Below are 25,207 nucleotides of genomic sequence, written 5' to 3'. Positions count from 1 at the left end.
GTGAGCGGCTGGGCATTGGTAAGCTGTATCTACTTGTTTTGTGTAGTCTTGTATCATTGTTTTTATTATTTTTCCTTCCTTTTCTATCCTATTAAAGTGTCTTTATTGCAATCCACAAGCTTTATCTTTATCTTTATGAATGTCAGAAGATGTTAGTCCAACCCAGAATTTTGAATGAAAATATGACAACTTCAATCCGGTTTTGTTAAAAGATCCTGAAAACATTTAAGATAAAAAGAGAACTTTCCTATTCTTTGTTTCAAAATGATTTTGTATCTCAATAACATAAATGGGAAAAAAATGTAAAACAATTTTACTCAATTATACTGTTACCAACTTTGCACATAACTTTTAGAACGATTGAAATCTTTATTATTTTTTTAATTATTTCCATCAGGTAAAAATTTTCTATACAAGTCCATAACAAGAAAAATCTTTCATTAGAATTGCATTCCTAAAATTCAAGACAGAAATTCTCATAAACTGTATTTCTAGCAAAGGAAGTCCAGGAGGGACCTACTGGTCAAGAAACTCAGATTGCCTCATGTTCTGCTTGTAAAATGTGAAATTTGTGACAGGTTTGTCTTGAAAACAGCTAATCAAGAGTAGCCCAAAATAGCATTGGAAATTAAGCCATCAAGTAGTGTGGAGTATCGGGATGCAGTTCTCTTTCTCTGCCTTGATTTAGCAACACGGATCAGCCCCACAAAGTTCAGGACCTTGCTTTCAATGTTCTGAAGATCAATCTAGCAATGTTAACTTCTTCTGAACATAAAAGCTGGGTACATTAATGTTCTTTCACGTATGCAATCCTTACTACATTATGATTGGAACTGTATTTGTGGTTTTGATGCATTACTCAAATTAAGGAATAATTCATAAACTAGATAGGTTTATCATCTTGTTGTTTCTAGATATAGGAATCAATGAGTTTGCAATCAATTCTTGCTTTTCAGAACAGGTTGAGGCAAATAGTTTTACTCTACTCAGTCACTGAATCTCCAGAACCTATAGAACAGGCAGAACTTTCATACTTATTTGAGCTGAAACCAAAATAGCAAAGGATCATAAAATGCACTAAGACAACATGTCTTGTCAAAGAGACTCTCCAGCTGCTTGCCTGCTCTGGTTTTCCAGTTCCTCAGCACCATTAAAGACCATGACATGAATGTTGGCTTTACTGTTTTCCAAACAATGTTCTCAAATATTTTTCATTTGCCTACAAACAGCTGCATGCACATTTGGTAATTTCAGAATGCCACAACTATTACAGAGGAATGCTGCATTTCTTTCTCTCTCTCTCTTTTTTTTTTTTTTTTTTTTTTTTTTTTTAAATCAGGCTGCAGTTTTCTGGATTTTATGTTTTAATTCACAGGAGGAAAGAAAGATCAGTACACCAAAGTGATTTTTAATTTCAGAGACTGCTTTGGTATACTGGTTGTAGCATTCTCATTTAATGAAATACTATTTATAAAAAAATCAAAACTGATTTCTAAAACAGTGCTATGACTGCATAGTTTATGAAACTTTAATAGCTGTTTTAAGTGGTCTTAGCAATAATTGTGGAAGTAAAGCATCCAACATCCAATGTATTAGATCTACAGTTTATTTATTTCAGTGTACAATTGTGCAGAACTCACCAGGATGATTCAAAGTGTTTGGGAAATGGTCTGTAGTTTAAATCTAACAAACTTCATAAAATTTGTTTTATGTCAACTGATAGCAAAGAATTCAACATTGTGCAGCTCATGTTCTAAGCTTCCAAGTTTCTTTGAAATTGTTAATGAGTTGCATTACAATTCTCAAGAAGCTGCATTATGGCAGCAAAACATTTGCTTCCTTACTACTCTGCAAATATTCATGTGCTTGCTACCTCTGACTGCGTTCAGACAGCAATCCATATTATGTACTACAAAGACAATCAATTACATCATCAATGCATAACTTCTTTTTATCCAAACAAACAAGGTTCTGTCCAGAGTTCTGTATGAGCACTCAGAAATTCACTAGAATTAATTGTACAATTTATACCACCAACACATGTCCCAGGTAAAACTCTGTCTTTACAGAAGACAGGCTTTTTTTTGTCCATCTCAAAACACGTGCCATTTCAATCTTAATTAAACCATCCAAATAAAGCTGAAAAGGGACTTACAAGGTTTACAGATCTTGTGGTGCTTCTCAGTTAAAGAAATAGTTAAATTTCAACTATTTTTCATAATCACATAAGGTCCAAAGATATAGCTTAGAAGGAAAAGTACAGTTTGACATGTTTTTTCTTCAAGCGTCAACAATAATTGAGAACAATATAGTAATATGAAGCAATAAAAGCAGTTTAAAGCTACAGGAAAGTCAGAACCTACTATTCAACAGGTTGCATGTGTGTGTATGTATATACATATTTATGTATGAAATATTTATATGCATCTTACAGTATTTTTTGTTTAAACTACTTTCCTGTACCTTCTAGAATTGTTTCTATCCCCATAATATAAATATTCCTAAAAAGAAAATATTTGCCTAAAATTATTTAGGAAATGTTTTTTGAGAGCATTGAGTTTCTCTCTTTCAAACTTGTAGTTACACCTCAAAAAAAAACATAAAAGGCAAACTTGTTAATTTTGGCCTTTAGCAAATTTGAAAAAAACAAACATAGAAAACAATCAAAACATATTCAGAATTTCACTGTACAATAATTAGCTGAAAAATGTTAGCGTTTCACTAATGCTAGCCTAAAATCTAAACTCAAGGCAAAATCTAAATTCCTGTCTGCTTTTGAGGAAATAGGAATTTTACTTCTACTTTACTAGAAACAGGATTAGAACCAAAATAAATTCAAAATGAGTAAAAAACATAATACACTAGTATTATGTTTACTAACAATGGAGGCTCAGTAAAAAGAATACAAGGCAAAGAACAGAATAGTGCACTGTGGTTTTATTGATGGCAGCAATGACAATCTGCTTCTTTCATATGTAAAAAGTATTCAGCTTCACATAACTAAGAACTTTAAAAAAGTCTCCTGTGGTATCAGGTCCAAATTCTTTCTGCTCACGCCAGCTTTCTTTGTCCCACCATGTTGCCTGGAAAAAGTCAGAAGTTCTTTTAGAAGTCTTCAGCAAGTTGGAGCTGCCAGTGAATTTCCCCTCACCAGGAGAAGATTGCTGAAGAGGGGAAAGAAAAAAAAAACACAAGCAATAAGTACAAAAACGCTGCTCTTTGTGCAACGTACACTTTACTGCTACTACTTTTTTTTCTCCTCCAAAAGAGTATACATCTGCTTTTCTGTACTTACAGAGATATGTATTTAGAAGAATAAGTCAGAAGATTGCACTTCAATGCAGTACATACATGATCGCTATAATACAAGAGAAGAACACTTTCTGGCAATGACTTCTTACAAAAATTCAATTTCTCCATTGGTAAGGACTTTAATACAAATTTCATAGTAAGTTTGAAAAGGTGTAGATTAATCCTGTCACTGCACAAAAGAAGACCAAGAAACAGATAATGACCAAGTACTTATAGGTTCGCAGTCTTAGGTTCTTTCAAGCTCCTCCAAAAGCCTTGACCCTTCAAAAAACACATTTCTGATTACTGTTCCCCTTCTTTTTCATACTACCATGACATTCTACCCAGCAAATATAAAGTCGGGACACATTTTTATTGCTGTTAGACTCTAATTCTTGTATCTTTATTCTCTAGAGGGAATATCTTAACTTACAGACCTGTTAAAACTAGTATTTGACTAGTTTGACCCGAAACAACCTAGACTGAGTTCAAAGGGTCTCTGATGCAGTGCTCTGACAAAATTCTGAGTTAGTGTCCTCTACCTCACACTGCTGGATATTAATAAACCATTTCTAGGGCAATTGCATCTACAGTGAGGTATTGACCTTAACATGATTACTCTATTGCTCTGCCTTCATAGTAATCTCTAAGTCAGGACTTCCCGCAAGTCTGCAGCAATTTTTCTTTATACCTGAAGTACAGAACAGCATGGTGAGCTTTTCAGAAGGACACAAATTATATTAAAAATAGTAATAATAATTAAAAAAAACACCTCAGGAATTTAGTATGTGTCAATACTAATTCCAAATTTGCAAGGGCAACTTCACCTAAACAAGTATGCTGAAAACTAATCCAGGAAGCAGTGAAGTTTTATTTCTGCGTTGTTGTACCAGTGCTAATAAGCCCTTCCTGTCAAGTGGTGCAACCCTGTGCAGGTACGTATACAGTTTTGGGGTATAGGATGATATTAATTACTGTATGAACCTCATGGTTCATCTTTGATATGTCCCTATCATACTCAATATAAACACGGCCATCAGACCTTGTTTTTAGAACAGCCTTATTTGGTTTTGAAGACAGGGCACCTTGGCATTTTTAAATGTTAAATATTGCAATATGACAATTTGCAACAGATGATTTATAATATAGTCATCAACAAGAGCTTTTCATCTCTTTTCAGGAAAAATCATTTTTACATGATAGAGAGGTACAAGGGATATAAACCCTCTTCTTTCAAGCAGCAGGTCAACGATCTGGTAAAACATCCTTCAGTGGAAAGCTCTGGTAAGATTATTTCTCACTAAATTCCTTAAAAACTTCCCCTGATAAATCACGTCATCTAACAGGTTATTGAAAACTTGAAATAATATATATATATAGATAGATACCATGTTCTCAGAAGCTCTTGGGAATAAAAAGGAAGAAACCACATAGAAATCCACTTCCAGAAACTGACATTCAATATTCTTGAGCTTTCACATATCATGACACTGTCATACGAGTCTAGGTAAGCTGAAAACAAATTAGAAAAGGACTATGTTCGATTTTCTGCCTACACTTACAATCAGAGAGGAACTGACTACATCCTCCACTTACTTTTGGTAAAGTTTAATAGATTTTAATTACTGGTTTCTCTCTAGTTCAGCTGTCTTCAACCACCTCATTAGGTCACATGTAATAAATACATTTCTAAGTTCAACTTAGTATAAAATCTATAGCAGCATGAGATGTACTATGGGGAACTGTAAGACACATCTGATAAATATAATCACCACAGTGTCAGGATGAACATTTCCTCACACCACCTTACTTATCTAACAAGGCAAATGACATCAGCTATACTGGACTCTACATAAACTTCAGGAATCAAACCTAGCAGGTGAAAGCTACTCTGTATCACACAGAAAAAGCTTTTAAATATAACATTACAATATTTTTACCACCAAAAAGACTGATGCGTTCTTAAACTGAGGAAGAATTGCCACTGTTTGATGCTATTCAGCGATACCCCCAAATGCCTCACTAAGAGAAGGTAATGGGATATTCAGTTGTTCACATATTCACTACAGCACTGTGGCAGAAGGTGGGGGTGGAAAAACAACACATTACAGATCCTTTGTAAAATTAAGGTTTGCCTTGACTAGAACTAGTATAGGAGCTAACTAAGCTTAAGTAGAGACCCCATCCCCTGCCACCACCCAACCCTTATACAGAAAGCATGTCTTGCCTCTCCATTTTCTTCTTCTGAGTGATCCTAGCATCAAGAATCTAAGACCAATGTATTTAATTTCATGTTGTCAACTTCTTTTTGGTGTTAACATCCCCTAGCTGTTATATTATTTCATGTTGAATTGCAATTGAGCTTAATACTGGAAATTTCCTAAATACAAACTTTTGTCTGATATGGAAGATAATTAAAATAGCTAGATATATGAAATCATTTTAATATAAAATACACAAATAGTCTAATTGAATAACTGTTACCCATTTAGAGATAGCTTCCACTTAGTTAAAATGGAAGACAATTCAGTTACTTCAGCCTAGGAAAACTGCATTTAGTATTTTGATTCAGATGGAATGAAATTTCAATCAAGAAGTAAATTGCATTTTTTCCACAATGAATTGCTGTTTACAGTGATTATTTAAGGTACACACAACTCCTTTATATTTGCAGAAGATGAAGCGCGCAATATTCCAATAAAGTAAGGCTTACAATATTAGTCAAAACTTGAGCAAAGTTTAAGCTGCCAGTGATTGCACACTGCATTGGGCTAATAAGCTCAGTTTGGGATGACACATTGGTGCTAACTGTATCTTGAGTAGACGCTGAAGGAAACTGTCCTGGGCGAAGAGAAGACAGATAAAATGCCTTATTTAATCACCTGAGGAAGAGTGTTTTAAATTAGGATTAAAAAAAAAAGAATATATTTTGAAGTACTGTCAATAACAGATGTACTTTCTAAAGCAAAATAAGTAGTTGCTGAAAATTTTTATTTAGCTTTATGACAGCTGCTACTTGTTAACAAATGTTTTTCACTTAACCAACAGTATTTACCATCTGAATCAAACCCCGTTATTTGGAGATGTCTGACAGAAAACAATAGCATTTGAATGGGGTGGAAGACTAAAACTTTTTTTGTTGTTGCTGTTTTTACAGTTGGTAGATTTTGATCCTTAATCTGCTATCAGTTTTAATCAGGATCCTACTGGAATTTTCAAAGCAAGGTGCAAGAAAACCCACACAGAGCAACCTGTGCCTTATAGAAGTTGTTCCCTACTTGTCAACCATTTATTCACTCTTCTTGAGGAGTTACTATTATTCTCTCTGGATATCTGTTTTTCCCTCTCTCCCAATCGGAGCTAAACCAAACACCGTTTTCCAGATCTGCTGTGCAATTTGAAAACATAAAAATTATTACCTGAAGACAAAAACAATGACAAAAAAGGTTTTGACTGCCCTCTACACTGAGCACATTTCATTAGGCTGATCACACTGACACCTCCCTGAGCTGAGGGAACTAGTTTAGAACGCAGCTCAGTGCATGCACCTGAATAATTTCTGCACACTTTATAATTATCTCACGACACATTTATTAATAGTGACTGATACATTTATTAAAAAAGAAAATTTAAGGATATGTACAAAAATCAGAATAATTATCACCTTGACAAGAATCAGGAATATTTTTTTTCCTTATATTAGCAGTAATCCCTCAAATGAAAAAGTTAGGTGAGCGTATGATCAAAATGCAAAGTCTCATATTATTGCATGTCAGAAATATCAAAAGCTGCAGAGATCAGCAGCACCTAGTTGGAAGTGAAGGAATGGAGAAATGAAAGAAACTAAAAAAAAAAAAAATCTTATAAAAAATAAACCAGCTAGTACCTAAAAAATCAGATGCAAACAACAAAGACACTGAAGACGTAAACCAAATAACATGCATCTTTGCAATGATTTATTCAGAACAGAGTTAATGAACTCTTGAGAATTAAGGTATTAGAAAATCCAGAAGTTAAATGAATGCAGTACAGCATATTTAATTTGGTTAGTTTTTTGTTTTATCTTTTAATGAGGAAAAAAGTTTTTCTAGTAATTAAGTTCTGTATTTGCTTGTATAATGGTAATTACAGTAACTTATTTGTTCAAGAACACTCGCGGTCTACCACCCAGTGCCAAGGGCTGTTATACAAACCAACTACTAGCAAAGTTGTAGAAAGTTCTCTCACAAACTTCAGAGACTGACGAACACTTAAGTATACAAAAATTCAGATCTACCTTTCATGAAATTAAAATCCATAAATAAAATGTCATTAGCATATATTTACCTTTTAATTCTTATTAATCAGTTTCTAGCTCTTGGGGGTTGATAAAATTGTTGAGTAGGTCGTGTGGACCGCCTTGGCTGACCATCACCTCCTCTGCGGAATTCTAGAGTTTGCTCATATGTTTCTTCTTCATCCTCCTGCAGGCAAACAGCATTGTTTTAAATAGAAGAGTAGTTAAATGCATTATACATGAGTAGGCATATACATATATACACACACATATGAACGAATGCATACAATGCATACATGCATAGAAACTGCTGCTTCTGTATGGATGACCACTTAATAAAGGGAGTGAATAGTCCCTTTTTATAAACCTAAGAAAGCTAACAAAAACAAAGTGAATAAACTCAAAACCCAGTCTTCAAGGCAGCCACAGAAGTTTTAAATATTTGCAGAAAAACAGCATACATAATAAAACAAAATTATTCTCCAGGAGTTATACAGGCAACAAACTCAAGAAGCAAAACAACATCAGTAACCTGCCAGAGCAAGAGAAATATCAGCTTTCAGGAGTTTAGAAATGTGTGTGAAATGAAACAAAATAATTAGGGAATGGAAATACACGGAACAAAAATCAGGCAATATGCATTCTAGAAACACAGATCTGAAAGAGCAGATACAAATCTGTGATGCAGTAATAATCAAAAAGCCTACAAGTATACTGGACAGCAATTTAGACATGAATTTGCTACATGCAGCAATAAAAATAACCTCTGAATAATGAGACAAGAGGTAATTACATGTTTGCAATATTGCATTCACTCCTGGTTATCTCAATGCCAGAAAGATACCGACAAATTACAAGGGATTTCAAAAACAATAGAAATAATTAAGAGACTGGAGAACAAGTTGCAAAGGAAGACTACAACAGCCACATTTTTTTACTTTAGCCAAGAGATACTGAAAGGAAAATGATTCCTCTGATGCAGTATTTGAAGGTGGTACAGAGTGAAGAAGACTTTTAAGAGAATCACAATTTATAACAAAGAGAAATGCAAAAACAAAATTATACACTGAAAGTAGAACAAAATGTTATTGAGCAGGAGTATGACTGTCAAATGGTTTCTCAGTCGTAATTACTTTTTTTTTTTTTTTTTTTTTTTTTGATTTCTTAAAACCAGCTTCTAGCAGATACCAGGTTCCCTCTAGAACATGGTGCAAGAAATCCATTTCTGGGAAAAGTACTGAGCATACAACTCTTAATTTCCTTTTATTCACAATAAAAGAATGTACAGAAACACAAACTAAGAATATTTAATGATTGATTATAAATTCTGCAACAATATCAACACTTAGGAACTGTCATAGAGTGTAACATGCACATAACGAAGAACAAGCAAATCAGAGCAGTAAAATATTTAATTACAAGAGGCTAGAAAAAAAAAAAAAAAAAAAAACAAACATCTACAGCCTAGGTTTCTTTCTTTTGTGAAAAATGAAATCTTACTCGAGAAACAGCACATCATTCTGAATCAGCTAAAATGTTGATAAACGTGCATTTTGAAACTGAGAGGTTCACACAACAATATTCTTTGTGATAAGGTCCGCTATTTAAAGGGCTTATCTGTGGTCACAGCTATATTTCCAGAACAGATTAGGCCCTACTAGGGAGAGTCTGCAATAACTGTAGAAGAAAAGAGAATTTCAGCATAATCAAATAGGGTATAATTGATTTAAATCTTTTAGTTTCACTGTAGCCAAAGGCTGAGAACAATCGAACTCCACAATAAAACTTACTTCTCTCAGTGTACCTCTTTTAGTGCATGCAGCACTGTTCCCTCACACGAAGAGGTTCAGAGACACTACTTATCCAAAGGAAATACGAAAGCAGAGGTCTAACCAAAAAATCCACATGTTTTGCAATAGTTAGCCCTAGTACAAACCCTGAGTATATGAAGCAATCTCCCATCACTGACAAGGCAAACAATACTCGCATCAACATTTTAAAAGGTAAACTAGGTGCCTGAAGCAATGTCAATACCTCTAGCTCCTTCAGTACACTCAAGAAGCTTCAATAGTTGAGAATAGGTTTCGTATTATTTGCCCAAAGCAAACAGCAATTGCAAGTTTTCTTAAGATTCTTTCCAAAAGCTTCAATCTAAAATAAAAGAGCTTACTCTTCAAGAGTAAAATTGTAAACCATCAACTGCTTGATATCTGGGTTCTCCAGAACTGGAAGACTAATTGACAGCTACGCATGAACCAAAAAATTAGCAATGCATACTGGTATTTTCAAGAGACTGCAGCGAACCAGACGTAAGTCGTTCCTTTGTAACCTTGTTAGTCTTAGCTCAAAAAGATCAGAAATTAAATAGTTTAGTGCATAGTGCCTCACCTGTAACAAACAGCCTCTTTCTGAGGGTAAGTATAGAAGAGTATATATAAGTATAGATTTCTACATCAGCAAATCTTCATCAAATTTCAGAGACAATGTTGTTGATCCGCTGAACTCAGTGATATCAAATTAAAACTAGAATTTGTCTTAAACATGTCTATTTCAGTGCAGTATGAAAAGCTTCAAATGCATTCCAATTCACGTATCTTCATTAAGAAGGGCAAAAGCAATGTATGAAATCACATTCACTTTGTTGAGACTTTGCATAAAATGAAAACAAGCATTGCAGCAAATCACACGAGCTAGCAACAGAACGCCTTTCTATCATTCCTTCCTTCCTATGTACTGTTGCTCTCCACAAAGTTACTGAATCTCTTTGAAGTCTGGCATCTTCATATCAGAAGATAATTTGATGTTTCTTGAGTTACACCTATTCATTTGAACCCATCTGGATCTAAAATTCACAAAAATAACATTTGGCCAAACCATAACTTCATTAAATATTGCTTCTTGTTTTACAAGTAATTGCATCTCTTCTCTTCCACCATTTCTCGTTCACTGACCCTCATCCACCACTGACGTTTTATCTCTTTTGATTGCCGTTTTAGTTTACTTCCATCTTGCTTTTTTTTTTTTTTTTTTTCCTGGGTCTACGTCCTTCATCTCAATTTAATGTGAAATCTCTCTAACCCATGCTCAAAACTGTCTTCCCTATGCTGGAATAGCATCCAACCTAGGCAAAACTTAAAGATCACTAATGTTTACTTCCATGTTGCTTCTGTTCTCCTACCTAGCAATTTCAGCCATCTACATATCTTCTGTTACAAATCTGTAGTCACTTAAGTCACACATCTAGTTATCAACTCTATTTTTCTAGCCTTAGCTGTTCACGTTCAATTTATCAGTTGCTTGTGACTCATTATGAATTACACAATTTCCTACCTCTTTATAATGTAATGTAATATCTGCATTACATTTTATAAAGCAGAGATGGCCACAAACCTCTGATGCTGTCATTCTCTTTTTGTCAGAGTATTTTCATTCTCCAATTACCAGTACATGTTTTATACTACTGGCTTTATCCAAAAACTTGTGTTTGAGTAGACAAACAATGTAAGCTGAAGGATGGAGATAATGTTTTAGGATTAGAGACAGAGTTTTCTAGTACTTGCACAATGGCTACCTAGGGTTATGTACCCTGACCTGTCACTAAACTCAATAGCAAAAATACTGGAAACCGGCAGATTCATAGGAAAAAGCAAATAAAGGTTTATAGTGCAAACAATTAGATGCAGAAAAGTCACTGCAGCAACTGATAAAAATGACATGAGTGGTGGATTTTAGCAATTTTTAGGGATTTCAAATAAGATAGTGCACAAGGAAGCCTAAGTCATTGGGAATTGCAGCATTCATTCAAAGTTTTGCCCTAAGAATTTACTGTTACTATTGCTATTCTAACTCCCTCTCGTAAGACAGATAAGAACTCAGTAAGTATAAAACAGGAATAGCATGCTCAGTGCTTTTACGTTGGACCCAGGTATTCCGAAGAGCTTGTACCACCACCATACCTTATCAGCTGAGCTTAGTGAATCAGCAAGTTCAGTCAAGCTAAATGACTAGCTGCATGCTTTTACATACACTACAATGGATTTCACAGATGGAGAATGACGCTATAAATCCAATATTTAAAATATTTTTAACAGCTAATTTACTTTTTAAATAACACTCTTAGAGCAAAGTAAGCTTGCATTTCATAAAAGTTTTCTCAATGAATTTCCATTGCAAACTTCCATACATTAAAAATAACAGTTTAGAAACATATATATGAAGTGAATACTTATTCCAAGTCAGATCCAAAAAATCCTTTGGCACTGAACATTCTGCCTATTTTAATAAGGGTTCAGTGCTTGAACGACTTGTTCTGAACATTTTTGAGAAAGATGAATTTATAGTGACGCAAATATAGCAAATCTGCACTTAGGCTTGGAAAATCATAACCAGAGCAGTCATGTTTTAAGTTTTATTACAGCTTGCATAACTCTTGAAAACAATGAATATATGGATGATGGCAAAGAGCATGACAGAAGTCACAGGCTTTGACTGCTGCATGCTCTGCCCGTGTATATTTAGGATTGCTGTTACAAGTAACAGCTGAGCAGCTCCATCAGTGTGCTACCTACAAACATGTTTCCTCCATCTATTCCTGCTTACCAACAGAAAACTCTGTTCTGTTCACTGGGCCCTTCTGCTAAAGCATTTCAATCTGTTAATCCATGGAGAAACCTTCCAACAACAAATCGGTGTATAGCTCTCTGTGGGATACTACAGATGAGCAGCAGAGCCTGTGCAAGGATGAATGAAGGAGCAGCACGAGGCCAAGAATCACAAGAGAAAGAAGAGACAGAAGCCAAAGAAAGCATACAACATGTTCTCTTTCAGTAATGTCAAACCACTGTTTCAGTTTAAGCAGTGATTTTAACATCATCCACATAGTCAGAGCACGGAAAACTTGCTGGATTCAGTAGAACGGTGTTAGTTTACTTGAAAAATTAACTACTCTTTCATCTGCATTTCAACTCCCATTTCATGGCCCAGATTTTATGCTTCTCTGCACTGCTCACTTTGCTGGTGACAGCTTTCTCCTGCTGTTAATACACTAAGTGGTCTCTTGCTTTGTTAGTTAAATCCGTTTCTTAAAAAATTGTTTCTTTTGCCTAATCATAGAGTGTTGATCTCCTTGAGTATTTTAAGTATTGAATTTGCAGTTCCAAATCAATCAAAAATAGACTGTAGGGTTTTCCAGACAGATTAAACAAACAAACAAAAAAGTCACACTAGAACAATAATGAAAAATTCACAAATTTCCTACAAAAAGCTAAATTTAATCTTTAAAATTGCAATTTATTACATATCTGATATTTGGAAGAAAAGGCATTGTTTGAAGTGCCTATAGTATTCCCATAAACTTTTAATAAGGTTTTATCCAAATATTTAAATGGATTCTTTGAATTCCAGAACTAAGAATGAAATCAGAATTTTGAAAAATAAATAAATAAATAAATAAATAAATAATAAAATTGTCATTTAATAAACACCTGAAGTTATATCTTCTTAGAACAGGGGTAGGACAATTCCAAAAATTGCTATCTAGTGAGGTGTGAAAAGTACAAATAAAGGAAATTACCACTAATGTACATTTTCAAGGATCTTAACCAAGTACTGAATTTGTGACAAGCGCATTTTTGAAGTGTCTATTACAGAATAATCCAACATATTTGCTCATAATCAATTTTCTTTGCAAGTTATGCTTATTACTTAAAATAACACTTCCTTTTGCAAAGTAATCTTTGAGAGGGATAATCTTTGTCAGCCTGCAGATGTTCACAATTCTTTTTCATAGCAACATATCTATATTAGACTGAGCCTATAACCATACTGATTTCTCAGTTAAATTATGAATAAGAAGGACAATTGGGATTCAAGGTTACGCTGCCAGACCTGCATAGCAATAACCCTCATGAATGTCAGATGCTCAATACGCAGTTAGACCTATTAAAGTGCCTTTAAATGAGCCAGGGTAGCATCACATTTCTGGAAAAACATACTTTTAGTATGCTTACACACATGGTATAAGACATTACAGTAGTGTACTACTGATGACTGAAACTACACGTAACTAATTGTAAGGATACAGATGTATTTAAATCAAATAATATATCTTTAAAATGTTGTCTGTAGTAATTACATGACAAAGATTTTTTAAATTAACCTTTCAATTTAGAATATTAATGAGAAGTTGCACAGTTATTATTTTTATTTAGCTCCTCCCTGGATAATTTAGCATTCTTAAATTAGCCCCCACTGTAATTCATATCCTTCTAACACAACCATTTTCATCATACAGAATCAATTGGTTCTATGTTTCAGGATTTTACTTCTCTTAGCAAAAATAAGCTGCTCTGATTTCTTAAAAATTGAACAATATTATGATTTTTAAATTTAAAGGAATTGCAATGGATTGCAAGCAAATTTAGAAGCCAAAACATGTTGTCCAGATTTCTAATTGATTTTAAATTATCCTTAAGACCAAAACCATTAACTCTTACTAAAACAGGTACCTTTATATAGCATCTGCGAAAATAAATTGAGAGGAAGGCAAAGCTAATGATAACAATATGAAATCTGATACTTTTTCATTCTTGAATCAAGAATGAATGTGGAAAACAATCACAAGACACATGAAAGGCAACACACATTTCCAAACTCACAAAACCAGAGCAACAACACGTAAGCTAAATATACTTTCATCCTTCCCCACTGTCTGTATCACTATCTTTCTCCATACATATATATATAGATAGACATCCAAATATATTTTGCGGAATTGATGAAGAAAGAGCTAAAGCAAGCTCTTTTTCTTTAGTTTTGGATGAGAAAGCTTTTCTGAATCTGGTATCTAGAATATTCACAAAAAAAGCTTAAGGAGAAAAAACCCTGCAGAACACACAGGAAAAGACTCTTTAAATTATTCAAATAAGCATAAAACAAAAATCCTAAACCAAAGTATTTGCTGATGTGCTTTTCCACATTTTTCCTCTCTCCCATGAAGAAAGCACTGCTACTGTATTGACTTGTGGATAGAACCACAGAGGTGGTGAACTGCAGGATATTTGATCAGTAGACTAGCCAAGACCTATTGTAATGTATGGAAACAGTAGCATTATACTAAAAACAGCAGCAAAAACAGAAAAATGGTAACAAAATGGAAGGATCACGTATATTGGATATGTTTGGCCTTCCGGTATAAATAGATATATATATATATTTTTTAAGCCATAGACTTATTCTGAATTGGTAGGAATCTGTAATTAAATTAATCTGTTCATTGAATCTATCTATATATTTTTTTCTATTGGTCCATGCCCCAGGAAATTTGACTTTGGCCACTTCTGATAATGAAGTGCAACTTCATCAGCAGTAGGGACTAGGGCTTCAAAGCTGCTTCTTTCTCAAGCTGTTTCTTTCAACAAGCCCTTTCTTAAGGGCTTCAAAGCTGTTTCTTAGCATCTGCAGCGTTACAGTGGCATTACTTTCTCCCTGTAAAGGACATGCAGGATACACAACTGTAAAGCATATATAGAGTATACAAACCCTTCTTGCATTGAAAGCCATGAGCCCTTAAGCATCCAGCTCAACAACCATAAACACCTAGCTGCATATGGGACATTACATGTGTTAGGTAACTAGTACAGATGACAGATCACTGTAAGACAGTGGTAACAGAAATAGCAATGTTAAATGTATTACAGAAATTACTGAGAGATTTACTACAAAATACTACAACAGCTTTGATTTTCCTTAAAGGAATAAAATTGAAGTGTAGTATGATACTGTATTGTTTAATAAAATCCTCTTCCCCATTTGAACTGTAATTTTACAATAATTGTTTGATGTCATTCCATATACAGCCAAAATAATTCCTGCCCATTTACGTACACATTTAACCTACTTTAACTAGGGCCATCTTTCTCTCCTCTGTTTCTCAAATTATGTGAGATTTTGACTTATTACACAAGTAAAACACTACATTCTACTTTCAAGCTCTGTATAAAACCTTTAACACAACAAATCCAGTTAAGAGTTTTCCTAGTGTGGGAATAGTCAAATTCAAGTCAGATTCCAGCTGAGTGTTAAACAGAGCTGATTTTCAATAGATTCTGGCAGGACAACATACATCCCGAGTTTTGAGTAAGACAAAAACATGTGATAACCAAATGCTGAACAAAAATTGTAGATTCTTCAGAAAAAAAAAAAATAAGAAATGCAAAATAGATGGATGGACAAGGAGGAGGATTTACATACTTGGATCTGAGACTGCTAACCGCAATGCAACAGTTAACTTGGACTCAGACATCAGAACTTCTTGGTACTTCATTGCTTTTCTTCAACTCTGAAGACAAAGCACTCATTTAGTTTCTAAGCAGACTACATTCCCATTACATTTCCATAAAGCTAGGATTGAGTAAACCCGGGGCATGATTATCCTACAGATAATTCCCTAGCTTATCTGTTCCCTTTAAGGGTATCATGCAGGTTATTCAAACTTGCCTTCATTCCCTATGGCATATAAAAATAAATCTGTAGCTTGTTGTGAAGTTTGGGCTTATGATGCAAACATTCTTTTCTGCAGGCTGGCATTATGTTCTCAGTAAACAAAACATTAATGAATCTTAAAAGTTCTTCAGAAATACATATTTAAGCCATTCACAACATACCCTAAAAGCAAAATTGAAATACTAACTTCAATTAGTAATAGCTCTTTCACATCGAGCAGTATCAACATATAACTATGAATGCTTATTTTTAATAGTTTCTAAAGGAAAAGCACTGAAGTGAATTCTACTATAGAAAGAACATTCACACAGCAGACATCAAATTTTTTAGCAATTCAGAAAAAAAAAAACAAAACACAAACTGACAAACTGGAAGTGTTTAAAAACAAAAACAAAACAAAACAAAACAAACAAACATGAAATCAGAGTAACTACTTTAAGGAGTTATGTTACTATAAGAAGTAACTATGCTAATTTTGGGACTACAACAGCAAATCAAGTATCCATTTCCCCCACTTCTCCTACATATAATCCCTAGCCCTTCCCTCCTCCTTTCCTTTCCTTTTTTTTTTTTTTTTTTTTTTTAAATAAATTATACATCCAGTTTTTCAGAACATCAAGTTGAAAGATGAGCTCCAGAAAGGTCTTGTTTATTCTGGTTACACAGAAATAGACCTAAACATACTACCAAAAAGAGTACCTGCATAGACTTTCAGCATTCAGTTTCCTTGCACTAAGTGCATTCTTTTTAATTAAGTAAAACCACATACTTCTGGAGGGAAAACGAAGCATTTGCTGTACTGCTAAACCTATTTTGGTATGTAATTTGCTGCCAGCAAAATTTAGGAAGAAAATGCTAAATGGCAGTATGAGAGATTATCTATGCTTTTCTGTTGGGGCACGAAAACAGTAACAAAACCTGACCAGGAGATCAGTGAGCTTCCGTGACCTTTTATGCGAACCTTTTCCATTTTCAGCAGATGCTACAGATAACAAGCACTGGTTGCATTACTGCTAAGTACGTATTTCCAAACGTAGCAACATTTCTGGAAGAAATGTTCAGGAAGAAATATGTTCAGGAAAACTACCTCTGTATTCTTCCACATATTAATTTAAAAACAATTTTCATGGAGCATGCTAAGTATTTCAAGGATTATGTAGTATAAATGTTGGAAGTCTACACCCCTTAGATGTTAGAAATTATTCATTAAAAAAAAAAAAAAAAAAGCAAACCACAATATAATAATAAAGGCCTTCTCTCTAGTGCTACTATTAGGGAAGATGATAGCTCTGTACCTGCAATGTCATAATCCAGTTCAAGTATCAAAATTGAAGTATATGATTCTCAATGAGGATTCAAAACAGCAATTCTTTACATTGTTTTATAGCTAACAACTGTAGTAGTACAAAAGCAGTAGCTTTGTAGTAGAAGACTTGAAGAGCTCCTTCCATTCAGTTTGTTGAAAAAGTTAAAGGCTGTCCTGATCACAGTCTAGAGGAAAGGCTTTGACATAAGGCTCTCAAATCTAACAGCTGAACTCTGATGGCCAAAAAAGTTACATTAGGTAAACTAGAAACCATGAATTAATTTGAAATAGTAAAGATTACGAGTGACTGTAACCACTTACCAAGATACGTGATGAATTCTTCATTCCTGTAACTTTCAAATTACACATTTTTAAAATTAAATTATATATTTTTAAGGAAAGCTTTCTGTATCAAATAGAAATTAAATTCAGCAGAATTCTACATCCAGTTTTATAAGGTATCAGGCTGAAAAAGCAAGTCATTTTTACACATTTCTTTTTAGTCTTTTTTTTTTAGACCTGAAAGAATGGAAATATTAGAACAATAAGGAAGGCACGGAGTTGAGAAAGGTAATTTAATTACAAAAGCTTCATTCTCTGAACCATTAGTCTTCTTATCATGACTTCAAGACTCCTATGCCTCGTTTGCTTTGAGAGTTTCCTTTAAAAATCCCCCAACTACAGTTACCACATAAGAGGATCAATGAAAAAACAAGGTAAGCCTTTCTCATGCTCAAACTACGGACAAACACAGAAAGAGAGAAAATTGCCTCAAACACAGAAAGGAGAAAGCTACATTTGCACTACTAATACATACATAAATACACGTAACTTAAACTGAAGCTAGCATCTAAAGGAATAAGACTAAAATGACTTCTATCTCCTTCTGACTCAGCCTTTAAAAAAAATAATAAAAAAAGAGGGAAATATATATATACACACACATATGCAAAAATAGTTTTATATTTACAAAAAGACAACTTGACTAATTTAGCAAAAACATTAACACACTTTGTGTGAAGTTTAAGCAAATATTCTCTAGAACTTTGAAAATTTAGATATACCAACCAAGTTCTGAGAACACTTTTTTTTTTTCCTTAGGAAAGTTGTCAGACAAAACCATTTCCTCATCTGTTTATGCTCCTCAGAGACATTTCAAGAGAATCTGATTAACTGTTGCCATTCTTCAACAACATGAACAATAACATCCAGCTCAGGTAATATGCTCGTTTATTAATATTTAAAATGTCTCTCTTCCGAGTGAAAGAAGCTTGCAAATGACACTATTAATATGAAGAAAAGAAAGTACCACTAGAGTCCCTGCCGTCGTTACAAGTCTTACAAAAGCTTACCCTACCAGAATAAACCAACAAAAACAGAAAGCAGAGCAGTAATTCCATATTCTTTTTAAAATTATGCAGAGAAAACAATCCCTTTTCTGCAAATAACTGCTTTCACACTCGATGTGTTGTTACACTATGGAAGAGTTCTTGTTTACAGATATTGTTATGGGTAATGCTTACAAGTCAAACAAGAAGAGAAAAAAAGTCTTGGACATTAGCCATGTCTGTCCAACGAAGCCAGTGCACACATAATGCTTCAATTCAACATGTGCTGTACACAGTATGAGGGAATATGATGTAGAATGATATGCACATACTCCACTACTAATTAGGGTTGTCATAGCTTCTCTTCTGCAATACCAAGCCTTTGGTACCGTGTCTCTCTTCCCTAGAAAACAATCAGTTGGGAATACTATGCCAATTTCTCCGGTTTCCTCCTTAATTTAAATCCTTTGTATTAAGTAATGAAGGAGGACAAACTCGGTACCCTGAAACGTGAACGAAGCAGGAAAATCAGAAGAGAAACAGGTGACAAGTCCAGTCCAGACATTTTTACACATCCAACCTCTTGAACACACTTCAAGATGCAGAACGGTGCTTAAATGGGAAAAACTTGTGTTCAACCTCAACAAATCCCATACTGAGAAAGTCTTGAAATAAGAAAGTTTTTAATCACATGGTAACAGGATCGAACAATACTTAAAACAAGTTAAGCCATGCTATCCCACACCAAAACACAAGTCACTTTCAAGGAAGGTATTTAGTGAGGAACTCACTCAAAACAAACAAACTAAGGAGCCCATGTCCTGTGATCTCCAAGTAATCATCATTGTATGAAGCCACATTCAGTAACAAAAGGAAAAAGCAGCAGAACAGCGTGATGCTTAAAGCATCCTATTTAAATTATCACAAATGTTTATAGTAACAACAAACTCCAAAAAGATTGCATCTTTAATCTGATTTGCACAGCTGGCAACTCGCAAGGATAGGTCATAATGAATATTAAATGCTCGAGTGGGTGACTAAGAGATATTCTGCAATGCCTGATAAGCATTTGCCTAATGATACAGACAAAAAATTGAAAGCCGTTGTTTTATGACCACTTAGCGTAAATTACTTCCTCTCAACTGAAATTTGCCTGCTTTTAGTTTGTTAAAAACTAAAATGTGCTTCCTCTAAGTGTCAATTATTACATTTCAGCCAAGGGCCAGTAACTTTCAGAGGAATAGTTAACTTCAGCTGTAATCACCTGTCTGAATTCAGCAGATACATGAAACTAAAGTCCCAAGAAAGAAAAGAAAGAAAAATGTGATTGATTTATTACAGTAAGTGCTTTCCACAATGCTTCTCTCCAAATTTAAGGCAATATTCCCAATAAGTAAAAAAATAAAAAAAGATTTTTTTAAAGAAGATTGACTAAGTAATGTTTCATCCTCAGAGGACAAAGGCAACTGAAATCACCATATATTATATATATGGAAAATGAGACCCATCACTACAAAATAGCAGCCTAAATCTAAAAATGCTTTAGTAAAGGGGCAAGATAACCCTTTGTGGAAACTAAAGTAGTAACTTTTTAGATTAAAATGATTTGGTAAGTATGTTTCACCACTCAGAACAAAGAATAGTCCCAAATCCTCAAAAACAGCCTTCATTTACTTACGTTACTTCTACAAGTAACTAGGAACTATAAAATGGTTCTAGACACTTTCTTACAGCACGGAAGCCAAACAACTATAAATACAGAGTTGTTTAGATGCAACTATTTATGGACAGTTTTTCTATGGTGATGTTAGATTTGGTTAAGTAGACTGTACAGTTCTATTTGAAGAGTCTGGTTTCTACTATAGACAATGAGGATAGAAGCAAGGTAAGAGATCCAACCAAGACACATTTACCTACTGCACCTACTTAAGTACTTAAATAGAAAGACTTCCTGCCTGACACAAAACACAGTAAAGATCATGGTGTGATTTTAAGACCATCCAAGCCAAAGAGCCAGAGCTGCCATAACAGACAGCAGCCAATACTTCCAGTCAGTTGTTATTCATGACACTGCAATGGTCATGAACAACACTAGATTCAAAGTCTTCATAAAACAGATAGGCAACAGCTGCCAGCAAAAGTCATTTCCAGCTAAGGGCACAGCTACCATTAACTTTTTACCATTTAGTGTCTGGAGGGTGGGTGGTCCAACACCTTCATAATGCCCATATAAGCTCACTTCTTTACTTACCTGAAATAGGTGATGGGTATAAGAAGGTTTTGAATTACAATTTAAGATTTAGATTTTTTTTTTCTTTTTAAGAATTTTAAATTTAAGATTTAAGAGAATTCAGCACTGTTAGAAATATTTAAAGCTCTGTGAGGTACAAGACACAACATTACCAAATTTGAGTTCACAACAAATAAAACAAAACAGGACAAGATAAACCAAAACAAAGTAAAACAAAATGTCTGCCAGCATGAATTACCCATAGTTCAAGACTGTTTTCTTTCAGCACTTTCCTCACTGGAGGGCCTTAAAACAGATGAGCTGAAAAGTGGTTTTTCGGACTCCACAGAAAACAAATTACAGAAGAACTAGGATTTTACATACCTTGATAATATTTTTTGCTCCATCTCTTTAAGCAGAAATACAGTGCAAGATACAGGAAGAAGAAACTAAGCTGAACTACAGACTGCACTTTAACATTTTTAAGTGAAGTGCTATAAAGAAAAGGCTCCTATGAATTCAACTCTAGCTTGTTTTGAGAAGAACCAGAATAAGGCCATAACATACATAGGAGGAAAAACTACAATCTTTATTTCCTTCATACAACAACAGAAAACAACAACAACAAAAAAAGTATAATCAGTGCAAATGGAGGTACGAGGCCTATCAAATCATTAAGGAAATACAGAATGTGAAAGGGAAAGCAAGGACTTGGTTTGGGGAAAAAGTGTCACAAGATTAGTACTTAGGCTATATACTTTACTTACTAAGGAAAAAATCCTACGTATTAAGAGAATAAAATTAAGACTTAAGGTTTAAAGTATTATCTTGACTTTATTTATTTGTTTCCACAGAACAGACTATTAATTAAGTCAGAAAGGCCCTTAATGTTTCATGCTTTTCAGTTGTTGGTATAATCTTACATCTTTTACAAGAAAAAGCAAGCAGTTCATATTTCTACAATGTTTTCTGGTGATATTTTTGTTGAGATTATAATATTTTCATTAAGTGACCCTTGCTACATTGAGGGAAATAGGTTACAGTACTGTAGCGTTACACACAAGATACTGAAGAACAGTGCAATCCAAATGTAATTTTATTACTAAAAATACTATGAATTGCATTCCTTAGACATATTTTGCAAGCACTAAGAAAAAACAGTTTTAGTGTTCTCATATACAATCATCAATATGGCTATTGAACGTGATTATTGAAAAAAATCCCCACTTTTTGATTTACCTTATGTGAAATAAAGCTTTATCTTCTATACTTCCAGCAGTCAGAAAGATAAATAGCAGCACACTCAGAGGGACTGAAAAGTTGCAAGGGGTCAGGGCAAACTTGTGTGATGGACAGTATACATTCAATTATCTAAGAGTCTTAAGATCACCTAACAACACTTTTTCCATTAAAGTGGAAAGTTGAGTGTTATACTGACAATGTCAGGCAAACAGGATCTACATTCAAGGAGGGGAAAACAGAAACAAACTTTGTACTGATGCAGTCCAGTTTCGTATTATAGAGTCAATATGAGTGGAGAGTAGAATGTTAGCCAGCTACAGGTGAAGTCAGTTCCCCAGTTTACAAAAATGTAAAGAATTTTCATTAATTTCCTATTTTTGATAAATGTTGCCAGTAGTAAACCAGAAGCTCAGGTTTATTGCTTAAATAATATGTCATGTCACAAAAAAGGGGAGTTGTGATATTTTGGTGATTCTTTCAAGTGACTCGTTGAGCGTTGCTGGTTTTTTTCCTCTTATCCCATTGATAAACTTTCAACACTATTTTTGATGGTCAAAAATTAAATTCTATATTTGAGTACCAAAAAGTATGCTGGGAGAAGCAGCAAAGAATCATCTCACACAAAGTCTAAACTCATGCCTTTAAGTCAACCCACTACAGCTTTTCTTTAACAACTCTTTCAAAAAAAGCCACTCTGAAAATTAGGACATTAGTACTCACATGCATTATATTTCTATGTTAGTAACAAGGCTTCAGTACACATGGCTAAGAAGGACTTAGCCCTCTCAAAGTTACCTGGAAGTATTGAAACAGAACTCAGCATAATGCCTCTTAAATGGGAGGGGAAAAAATCAGAACAAGGTCATTATTGCTGGTAACGTTGATCAAAGAAGAATAATTACTGAATTCAGTTTAAAATCTGTTTTGTTCTCTTGTAAACAGGAAACGTTAAAGTTACTTAAATCTTATGACAAAAAATTAAGTATTGAGGAACACAAGAACCTCATTTTGCATTTGTGCATGCTATCTAGACTTACATGAACACTGAGACATGGAAAATTAACCAACAGTGTTCAGCTTAAAAGACAACCCTGAGTTTCAGAGCTCAATGCCAACTGGTAACTAAAAACTGCAAGTGCAGAATGAGAACTAGAGCTAGCATCTGAACACAGAAAAGTGAAAAAGCAAAATGCTAAATAACTTTCTCCTAGAAAAATCCTACAGCTGCAAGGAACTTTTAGCAAAAAGATGCCAGAAAGAAACCACAAAACTTTTGTTTACTGTGAGGATGTTGGTTGGCATTTATGTTGCATAACTTCAATGACCTAAATTTAGTTGTTTGAATTTAAGCTTTTCATCTAATCTCCCTTGAGATTAAAAGCCCCTTGAGAATGGTACCTTTTATTTCTGATGAACTAAAAGGCTTTATTTCTTCCCGGCAACAACCGAGGAAGCCTCTAACTAGAACACGATGCAGCATTACATTAAGACCATGCTATTTCAGTTGCAGAATCCTCTCTCCATACATTCTCCCACCATCTTGTGTCAGCTTTAACAAACTCTGAAATAAAACAAAGCTGGGGAAAAAGCACTCCATCTGATTCAACTCATCCTGTGGCTACATGACTGATGATAAAATATGGGAGGAGAGGGACCTGGAAGAACAGGTAGTTAGTTATCAGCAGAAACAGAAAGAAGGACCACTGCTTCAAGTTGGCACTCCACTATTAGTTCTACTTAGTCCTAACACCAGGCCACGTTCTCAGACAGAGAGCTAATTTTCAGAGGGTTAAAGGAAAATAAAAACTATTCCTTAAGATTACCATCAAGTAGGATGAAAAAAGGCTAACAAGTATCCAGGGTTGCATTAAGCAAGGTATTACCAGCAGGTCAAGGGAGGTGATCCTTCCCTCAATTTTACACTGGTGAGCCTGTATCTGGAATGTTATGTCCAGTTCTGGGCTCCTCAGTACAAGAGAGACCTGAATGTACTGCAGAGTCCAGCTCAGGGCCACTGAGGTGCTGAAGGGACTGGGGCATCTCTACTGTAAGGAAAGGCTGAAAGAGCTGGGACTGTTCAGCCTGGAGAAGAAAAGACTCAAGGGGGAAGCTCGTCAATATATATATACCTGAACGGAGGCTGGAAAGAGGACTGGGCTCTTTTCAGTGGTGCCCAGTGCCAGGACAAGAGGCAACCGTGACAAACTGGCACACAGGAGGTTCCCTCTGAACATCAGGCAACAAGTCTTTACTGTGCATGTCTGAGTGCTGGCACAGGTTGCCCCAGAAAGGTTGTGGAGTCTCCATCCTTAGAAATATTTAAAGGACACATGGGCACAGTCCTGGGCAACCTGCTTGAGCAGGGGGCTTGGACCAGATGACCTACAGAGGTCCCTTCCAACCTCAACCGTTCTGTGTGCACAAACATAAGCTTACTAACAACCCAGAAACAGGGTCAAAATATGTACAGTCATATAGTAGGAAGTGCTGTATGATTGTAACTCAACTAGTGGGATATAAAGAAATAAAAACATTCATTTCCATAGAGACAGCAAATGCATAAGCTGGGAAGAGCTTCAGATACCTTTTAAGTAGAAAAAGGCCATCTCAGAGGCCATATGGGCATCTGAGAGCTACAGGCAACGACACAAGTTAAAAGACCACTGGCAGAAGACGGTAGTTGATTGTTCAGCCTCTGCAGCAGTACTAACATGGCTATATAACCAGAGGTAAGGGTGAAAACAGGCACTCTCAGCTCATCATCAAGGATTCAATGCACAAAGTACAAATACTTTCTGTGCAGCTTTTTGTAACAGTAAACAGCAAATAACTATACACTCCCTTTTTTTTTTTTTTTTTGAAAAAAAAACAGGATGTACCTCTATTTCCACATCATTCACAAATAAAGCCTTTTGAAATTCAACTTCCATAAGGCTAATACCTTCTAAACCTTATAGAACAGATTGAAGGCATACACCTCCACCATAATATTCAGCAAACAAATCATTGAAGCAAATAGAATCACAATACAA

At 34.7% G+C, this 25,207-nt stretch overlaps 1 protein-coding gene across 2 annotated transcripts in view; it reads right to left on the bottom strand.

The window, feature by feature from the left end:
- Window positions 1–2,922: 2,922 nt before the first annotated feature.
- Window positions 2,923–25,207, bottom strand: part of TDRD3 (tudor domain containing 3) — a 103,910-nt gene continuing 81,625 nt past the window's right edge. For both annotated transcript variants that reach the window (XM_082772460.1, XM_082772461.1), the window contains exons 13-14: window positions 7,618–7,754; window positions 2,923–3,164 (exon numbers count right to left, since the gene is read on the bottom strand). In XM_082772460.1, coding sequence (XP_082628586.1) covers window positions 7,635–7,754 — 120 coding nt within the window. In that variant the 3' untranslated portion in view covers window positions 2,923–3,164; window positions 7,618–7,634. The remainder of the gene's footprint in view (window positions 3,165–7,617; window positions 7,755–25,207) is intronic.

Source organism: Aythya marila (assembly GCF_965140915.1).
Source record: "Aythya marila genome assembly, chromosome: 1".
NCBI classification, from domain to species: domain Eukaryota; kingdom Metazoa; phylum Chordata; class Aves; order Anseriformes; family Anatidae; genus Aythya; species Aythya marila.
Note: the sequence above shows the minus strand (reverse complement) of the source record. Positions and strands in the feature narration are given on the sequence as shown.